Source organism: Gavialis gangeticus, unplaced genomic scaffold (assembly GCF_001723915.1).
Source record: "Gavialis gangeticus isolate Ggan-Ray unplaced genomic scaffold, GavGan_comp1, whole genome shotgun sequence".
NCBI classification, from domain to species: Eukaryota; Metazoa; Chordata; order Crocodylia; family Gavialidae; genus Gavialis; species Gavialis gangeticus.
In genome coordinates, this window is record NW_017729006.1 from 43,833,416 (window position 1) to 43,842,807 (window position 9,392).

General features: G+C 44.8%; 1 protein-coding gene across 5 annotated transcripts in view; it reads left to right on the forward strand.

The window, feature by feature from the left end:
• Positions 1-9,392, forward strand: part of COL15A1 (collagen type XV alpha 1 chain) — a 347,975-nt gene that overhangs the window by 193,399 nt on the left and 145,184 nt on the right. For 4 of the 5 annotated variants that reach the window (XM_019509150.1, XM_019509145.1, XM_019509146.1 and 1 more), the window contains 2 exons: positions 2,798-2,860; positions 5,682-5,816. In XM_019509150.1, coding sequence (XP_019364695.1) covers positions 2,798-2,860; positions 5,682-5,816 — 198 coding nt within the window. The remainder of the gene's footprint in view (positions 1-2,797; positions 2,861-5,681; positions 5,817-9,392) is intronic. The other variant, XM_019509148.1, reaches the window with a different exon arrangement.

Genomic DNA, 9,392 nt, shown 5'->3' on the forward strand with positions numbered 1-9,392 from the left:
ACAGCTGGAGTATTGTGTCCAGTTCTGTGCGCCCCATTTCAAGAGGGATGTGGACAACATGGAGAGGGTCCAGAGGAGGGCCACCCGCATGATCCGGGGACAACAGGGCAGACCCTACAATGAGAGACTGTGGGACCTCAACCTGTTCAGCCTTCACAAGAGAAGGCTGAGGGGGGACCTGGTGACCATCTATAAACTCACTAGGGGGAACCAGAAGGGTTTGGGAGAGACCTTGTTTCCCCTAGCGCTCCCTGGCATAACAAGGAATAATGGCCATAAGTTGTTGGAGAGTAGGTTTAAATTAGACATCCGTAAGAACTACTTCACAGTTAGGGCAGCTAGGATCTGGAACCAGCTTCCAAGGGAAGTGGTGCTGGCTCCTACCCTGGGGGTCTTTAATAAGAGGCTTGATGCCTACTTGGCAGGAGTCATTTTAGACCAGTTTTTCTCCTGCCCAGTCAGGGGGTCGGACTTGACTACAAGGTCCCTTCTGACCCTACTTCTATGAGTCTATGATTCTATGGTAAGCAATTCTGGGCCCACATTAGGTCTCCGGGGAACTCCACTCAATACCTTCTTGCAGCTAGACATTGAGCCATTGATGAATGCTCCAATCAGTTATGTGGCCAGGTTACAGAGTTTTCATCTATAACCATAGTTCCTTAGCTTTGGAATGAGAATGTTCTGGGAAACAGAATGAGAAGCCTTGCTAAAATCAAGGTATATACATTCAATGCCCTCCTGCCAGCCACAGAGCCTATTACATTATCATAGAACAAAAATCAAGTTGGTCAGTATGCTCTACTCTTGATGAATCCATGTTGGCTATTCCTGATCCTCTTGTTGTCCTCTAAGTGCTTAGACTCCTCTTCTGCATCACGTGGGAGACAGGTGATATACCAGAGGACTAGAAAATCACCAACTTAGTGTCCCTCTTTAAAAGTATATATATTTATGAAGTAATAGGAGACAGGTGAGGTACCAGAGGACTGGAAAAGGATGAATATAATGCCCCTCTTTAGAAAGCCAAAAAGGAGGACCATGGGAATTACAGATTGGTTGGTCCCACCTCCTGGGAAATTACTGGAGAATATCATGCAGAAGTATATTTGCAAGTATCTGGAGGAGGAAATGTTGATTACAGCCAAGCAGCATGGATTTACTAATTGTGCCAAATGCACTTGATCTTTTTCTTCAACAAAATAACTAGCTGGGTAGATGAAAGTAATGTAATCAGTATAGTGTATCTGAACCTCAGCAAGGCTTTTAACTATGTTCCACATGACTTTCTCATAAACAAATTGGAAAAATGTGGGCTAGACAAAGCTACTCTAAGGTGGATAGACAAATGTCTCAATAGCTGCAAGCAAAGGGTAATTATAAATGGATTCATGTCAGAATGGCAGAAGGTTTTGAGTGGAATTCCACAGGAGTCTGTCCAGGGCCTGGTGCTGTTCAACATGTTTGTTAATGATGTGGATGCTTAAATAGTGGGTTTTTTTAGCAGGTTTGTGGATGATTACCAAACTGGAAAGTAGGTGACAGAAGCACATAAATACAGCATGAGTGACTACTGGATGGAAGACAGCACTGCAGGGAAGGATTTAGGAATCTTGGTGGATCACAGGCTCAATATGAGTTTGCACTATAGCACAGCTGTACAAAAGGCAGCTGTAGTTTTTGGGTTACATCAATGGGAGTCACCTTTTTGGCACCAGTTAGGCCTCACCTAGAGTACTATGCGCAGTTTGGGCACCACATTTTAAAAAGGACATGGAAAAGTTAGAGAGGGTCCACAGGTGAGTGATTACAAATTGTAAGCACTGCTTGCTTGGAAGGTAAGTCACATGAGGAGAGGTTGAGAGAAATATAGGCATGTTCAGCTCTCAAAAAGGCCATTAGGAGGAGACATGATAGCAGTCTACAAATATCTGAAGGGCTGCCATTAAGAAAAAGAATACCTCTTTCTTTTTTCTGCTGCTGCAGAGAGCAGGACATGGGCCAATGACTTGAGGTTGCAACAGACTATATTTAGATTGGATATCAGAAAAAACTTCTCCACTGTTAGAACAGTGAAGCATTAAAGTAGATTGCCTAAGGAAATTGTGGAATCTCCATCACTGGAGATTTGAGGAAGAAATTGGATAAGCATTGGTTTGGGATGATCTAGAAGTAGCTATGCCTGGAGTGCTCTGCAAAGAGCAACCGTTAGAAGCTCAGGAGCTCTCCTCCCTCACTGCCTTCTCTCAGATTGTGAGGAGAAAATGCAGCAGAGCTCTTTTCATAAAGCAGGTGGATATGGGAAAGAATCATGCTCAGCAGCAGGATAATTAAGCAGAGTCCAAGACTGGCTTAGGTGTGAAAGAAGATTAAAGTTGCTGGGATAAGTTTATGGAGAGGATACAGAAAGGGGAGTTCTGGCTGTCTAGTGATTTGGTGAAATATATATAATTTATGTCTGCTGTCCCCAGGTTGCAGAGCAAAATGGAGGGTGTTTGGTATTTCTCATGCTTCTGGGCTTTGTTGGTTGCCCCATGGGGCCATGGAGGATTGTTTTTCTCCCTCCTGTTGCACACACTGGGTGTGTCCACACAAGACACACTGGGTGTGTCCCCGCCTGTTGCAGACAAAATATTAATCAGGGCGTAATAATATAGTTTACTGCAAAAGGATCAGTCTGACCTGGAGATGACAGCTACAATGAGATAAGTAGTGATTCACCAACAGTGTTCTTATCCATTAGTTTTTCATCCCTTCAGTAAAAATAGCATTTATAAATGAATTCTTTTAATTTCAGAGTAGACTTGACCCTGAAGGATCAGGCTCTGGTGACCTTGACAGAGACCATGAGCTTTTAAGAGTAAGTATTCACTAACATTTAATGCACACTGGGATACGGCCAGCTGCCAATAGCAGCCATGATGTTTCCTAGGCTAGGGACAAATGTTCAGTGCACATAAACTGGTTGGAAAATGACTGAAACCGGTTTGAGATAAACCTGGTTGAATGTAGTATCAGACTTAACTGATTTGGATCAAACTAGTTTATCCAAGGTCTGTCCCAGACCCCTTCCTGGTTTAAGTTAAACCAGATTACCCCAGCATCCTGGCATGCTCTCTGGGCTGTGCTCTCTGCTCTACGGCAGAGCTGGCCCCTCCCCTCTGCTCCCCAGCTGCAGCTCCTGCAGGCATCTGCCTGGCTTCCCCCTGCTCTCCCCGCCCTCTCCTCACCACTCCTTGTTAAGCAGGGATTACCCTCTCCCCTATGCCTTATACAGACACCTCTCAGCATGAGCTGGCATACCACATGCTGGCTGCAGTCTGTGCTGTGGCAGATAGGGCACAATCCTGTCTGCCTTTGTCCCTTTTGTAGCTAATCAACAGGTAGCTGGTAACGTCCCTCCTTGGAATGTTCCCTTCTTTGGAAAAAGTTGTTTAAGAAGAGCTTGAATTAATGAGAGGGGCTTTATTTAAGATGGGGTGTTAAATGCTGATAACAAAGTTGATAAATGCTCTGTTATCAAGGTGGGGGAGGAGGTACCCCTCCCTAATCAGGGTGTCCTGCGGGTGCCTAGCCATGCCCCGCCTTAGCTTAGTACTGTGGAAGGGAATGGAGGGATGCTCTAGCGCCTCCTCCCCCCCCAGCTTCTAGCCTAAGCCAGTGCAGGCATGTGCCTGCATTTCTGGGATTCTGGGTTGTCTGTGCAGTTGCAAACCAGTTTAGCCTAGCCAGGTTAAACTAGTAGGCAGGTCAGTTGAATGCATATTCAGGAATCTTAGTTAATATCAGCTTTTAGGGATTGTAACTAGGGTTCCTGAATGACACTGATTAGCAAGGCAGGCACAGTTCATGTGAATTTGAGGTTCAAAGGGATACATTACCATCTATCCATTTATCCCAGCATTCTTACTGTAATGTGTAGGCAGCTGGTGAAAAGCAAGCGTGGCTTTACTGCAAAGATTGAATCGGTTCAGGCTTTTTGAATGTCTGTCCCTAGCCCTAGTGACCTAAATACCTCTCCACTCAGTTTCTTGGGACAACCTCCTCGCTCTCCTGCCTGCCATACTTTGATATAAATTTTATTTTACCTTGGGAGAAAATTCCTCAAAGTCCCTTAGTGTGTCCACTGGGTCCCCACTTGGCCTAGCTTTACATACTTGCTAGGCCCCAGTCCTGCTTGTGGCAAGGGACTCAGAATTTGCTACTGCTCCATGCCCCACTGACATGGGTGTCTCACTGAGACTGAGTCCTGTTGGCCCTATCCACACCTTCAGGCACTAGAATTGCCTTAGTGGCATTAGTTGTAGCCTTCAGCCCCCCGCCCCTCTCCCCCCCCATAGCCTCACACCTTGCAGGTTTTACTCTTGTTCATTTACTAGTCTGCCAGGCCCTCTGGTCCTAGCAAAGCCTCTCTGGGCCCCAGGCCCTATCTTCACTAGAGCCCGTCTTGGCTCTAGCTTGGCTTGCTCTGCCCCTGTCGAGGCTTTGGCCATCTTGGTCCTAGCCTGGCTCACTCTTCCCCCTGCCCACTTGCTCTCCTGCTGTTTTGCAGGAGCTAAAATCCAGTGTGTCCCAGGCACCCTGCTGTATGGCCTCCAATCCACCCCTACAGCTACAAACTGGTCCTCTGGCTAAACTAAAACTGACATGCCAGCCACCTGCCTAGTTTAAAACTCTTAACCCCCCTCTGGGTCATCATATTGCTGCAGAAGCCTTCTCCCCTCCTTCTGGGTCTCTCCTAGTTCATGGCCTAAAGTTATCACTCCCTGACAATCTAGGCTAGCAGGAGTTCAGGACAACATTGGTTCCTCTGCCCTAGGCATCTGGGTTTGTATACTCTGAGCTTCTCCTCTTTTGGTCAGGTGTGCCCCTGATTGGCCACAGGTATGCTCCTTGGGCCTAATGAGCAGCCTACTGCTGTTCTCCTGGCTGAGCTGCAGTTTTTTCCCCTTCTGCCTCCCTGGAGCTCTGTCCTATTGGCCTCTTGTTCTATAGCTAGCTATGAGGTAGTTATTTTCAGCCCTTTAGCTCCCTAGCTGTCTCTTCTGCAGCTAGCCCAGGTTCAGTGCTCCTGTCTGTTACATTCTCCACCTTAAAGTAACAGAAGCCTCTGGCTCCCTGGTACACTTAGTCACACATTGAAGCTTTATATACTGTTATCTAGACTTTTAAATTATCCCAGCTTTTGAATCATTGTGAATCAGTCATATCAAATAACAAATGCACATTTTATACTGTATATGTAATACACAGTATTACAACTGCTTTTCAGGGACAGCTAACGTAATTTAAAGAGCACATGAAGGTTTTCATGAAGCTTTACAGGAAGATTTTAAAAGAGGAAGGGAACTCATGACTTGGAGGAAAGCAAGAGAGAAGTGTGGAAAAAGAAGGATACCTAAATCCAAGTACATTCATCCAGATCAGTCTCCCTCAGTTGTACAGTGTTGTGGAGACAGGCAAAGCAGGCTAGACCAAAGGGAATAGCATTAATGAGGCTATTAGGCATATGAGAGGGGAAACTAGCAAAAAGAAATTGTGTATTTTTTTTTTAAAAGGAGGATACTTTAAAATCAGATTTTAAGATACTTGGAACTAAGCTAATACAAATGAGACAGGTAGTTGAGATTGGGAATACATATTGTGACAATATTTTCTCACCATTCTTATGATTTATCAAGGGTCTACCTGGGCCTCCAGGCCCTCCTGGATTACCTGGTCTCCCAGGAAAACCAGGGCCAGATTCAAATACAGGCCCCCCTGGATCACCTGGGCAAGATGGGAAAAATGGAGCTTCTGGCGAACCAGGCCTTCCAGTAAGTATAGACTTGCCCGCACATGTTGGTGCTATATCTGTGCTACTACAACCTATATGGGTCTTAGAAAGCTGCCCCTTGCCAGCATTTTAAAATAGCCGCAAGTTGAAGAGCCCATGGTTTGAGCAAATCTGAAATTCAATGCTGAACGAAAGGGCCAGTTTTCTATGAAGCGCTGATTGTATTGCATTGCTGTAGCTAGAGCTGTGTGCAAAGGTGTCAGAGAGATGAGGTGAATCTAGGCCAGTATGGGTAAGAATTAAAGATGAGTTTACTGTGATATTTCCAGGAAAAAGAAGCTGTGAACATCAGTTACATATTTCAATGAGATGTTATGACATAAAGGCACTGTTGAACTTTTATCTTTTGGGTTTTTCTCTGTTCAGTGTAGCTCATCTAGGCATGGAAATTGAGGACTGGAACCAAATTGTTCTCCTGGGCATATATATTAGGCTGCCACACACCAAACAATATAGATCTCTTTCCCAACAGAGTGATACACATCTCCAAAGTGCAATCCAGATTATCAAGGCAGCAAAGAAGGAGATGCTGAGAGCCAGCCATTAAGAAATGCTAGATGCAAAGTCTAGACTCCTGCCCCCATTTTGGCTACAAAGAGGAATCAGGATTTGTCCCTAAAATAAAAATACAAGAGTATAATCCTTATTGAAATACTGGCTATAATTCATGTAACTGTGATATGCTGAACAATAGTTTCTAATACAGCATTCAGAACAGGCCAGATTGTACTGACTCGCATTGCTGCAAGCTTGAGGAAGTCCATTGGTAAATCTCACAAAACAATCTGTTGCTGTCTATCAGTGCATTGTTTGCTGAATTCACCTACAGTTAGTACAAGCTTTGCTTAGAAGGTGCTTTACAATGTTTTTCTTCTTTCTGTTAAATAATAGATATTCAGCATCAGGAAAGCAGCTGGAAGAAAAAAGCTGACTGTCATGCAACAACTTAAGTGCTTAAAATAATTTACAGACAAGATTCTTTGGGTAAATGTGATATCCTTTATTAGACCAACTAAATAGTTGAAAAAATTGATCTTTGCAAGCTTTCAGGTACAAACACCCTTTGTAGAAGGGTGTTTGTACCTGAATGCTTGCAAAGAACAGTTCTTCCAATTATTTAGTTGGTGTAATAAAAGATATTACATTTACCCAAAAAACCTTGTCTGCCTATGTCCTTGGACCAACACAGCTACAACCAGCACCCCCTATAAATAATTTACATATTTGGAGCAGTGCCGCTGACTTTAGTGAGACCACACACAATATGAAAAGTGTGTGTGTAAGACTTCACACAGTCATGGCTCATAGTCTCAATCCTGCAAACCTTTTATCTTGTGAGTTGTTTGATTGTTAGTCATTATTGACTTGAATTGTAAGGGCTATTCGCAATGAGGAAGGGCCTGCAAGATTAGGTCCTCTGGATCCACAACATGGTGCAACACCTGTTGAAGTCAGTGATAAATAGGAGGTAGTTCTGCCCCGCCTCCTCTTGCTGCTCCATGTGTTGGTGGGTGGGAAGGGGAAAAGGGTGCAGTTTAAGCCCTCCTCAGAAGCACTGGGTTTTGTCTGCAGTCAGGGCTGGGGATTTTGACTGAAGTGTGCCAATGCTCTTGCTGGGACTTAAAGCCAGAGGTTTCTGGCTATAAGGTTTTGCCCCTCTTCTCAGGGTCAAACTGATCACCATATTTAGGGTCAGGAGAGAAGGAGGTGCAAGCCCTTGCTGGATATGAGAGAGGACCTAGAACCTAATCTTTTAATCACCAGACCTAAAACATAGGAGGGTCTACCTCTTCCTCCTCCATTTAACTTCTAGCAGGAAAGAAGGGCAATTCTGTTTTCCTGTAGCATCCCAAATGATGCAGAAATGCCAAAAAAATTGCAGTAGCACAGCTGTATGCATGCTTTTTAGGCAGATAGCATGAAGCAGGATTTAGCCCCCAAAATAGCTTTTTGTTGGGTCATATAATAAATAATAAAAATCCTAACTCCAAGTTACTGTTAAATATATTGTAAAAAACATTGTCCCAGTTCTCTCCTTCCAAACCATGTTTTACGTCAATGTAATGTCTTCAGTTTCAGTGTTGTTCCTTCTGAATTCCACTAATACCCAAAGAGAAAAATTGGATCTTGCCCTCTGCGCTTTGTACCCCTGAGTAAATGGCTTTTTCAGCAGCAGTTTCAGAATTGAAGCTCTGATTCAGCAAGACACTGAAGCACCTATGTAACTTAAGCATCTGAGCTCTTAAGCATGTGTCCTCTTGAATTCAGTGGAGCTACCCGTGTGCTTAAAATTCTCTTCATGCCTAAGTACTATGTTGAATCAAGGACTTGAATGATTTAACAGTGCTTTTTATGGGTTGTCAAAATGCTTGGATAAAAACCGTCATTTATAAATGGAAATACTGCTTTTAGCAACTGCTTTAGATGTCATTTTTACTGATCATATTACTTTTTTTGAAGTCTACATGAAGTTAAATTATCTCAGTGCATCATACAGTGACATTTTAATGATTACATTTCTTTTTAAATGGTTTAGAAATACTTTGTTATTTACAAGGCTCTCAGTGTAGAGTGGTAAGCATTCGAAGACCATTCAAAAGCTATAAAATCCGCCCACATCACTGGCAGTAAACATTTGGATCATTTTTGGGTCTGTGGGTAATTTTCATTATAATCAATAATTAAAACAATGTTATTGTGAACTCAAGTTCCCCCTCCCCCCCCCATCAACAAACCAATGTGTTTAGGACACACCACAGTGCAAAATAGATTTAAAACATAATGAATATAAATCTCATTTTTGATAATAAAATTTTATATGGGGGTCAACAAAAAATGGCCTGTGGGCTGGATTGAACCTTCCAACTAATTGGAGTCGGAGAGGACCTGCCAATTGATTGTCTCAGGCCCACAGTGGTCCACATGGGGCTAAGCAATGTTCTCTTTTGCTTGGGGCAGCCCGCAACCTGCTCCCATTTTGGGAGAGCCTTGGGGACACATGCTGGGCAGCAGATGCTGTTGAAGCTCTGCACACTGGGGCAGGAGCCACATGGCTGCAGTTTCCCACCCCCACCTGGCTGGGCATCTGCTGCCCAGCTCATGTGACCACAGCTTCCCTGCACTTCCTGCTGCCCAGACCGAAAGCAGGGCACGAGCTATCCCAGGCAGGGGCGAGCAGGACTCAACCCCATGCCAAGCACTGTGGGCCAGATACAATCAATTGGCAGGAGGAGGAGGAGCTGTTGGAGGCAGGGGGAGCTGACCAGTACCCAGGTAGCTGCAACCACACTGGGAGCAGCCCCACCAGGAAGCTGTTCATGCTGGCCCAGGACCAGGGTGGGCAGAAGCATGGTGTATACTGCCCTGGGCAGGAGCAGGTGGGACTCAGCCCCATGCAGAGTGCAGTGGGGACATCTGTGAGATGGATGGGGGAGGGGAGGACTGCATCTACACCTGCACTGCCTGGGCGAGCTCTGCTGCACGTACCCCCTTCCACCCTCCCCTCCCTCTCCCCACCTCTAGCCAGCTCCCGGGACCTAGCACATGAGCAGCCCCC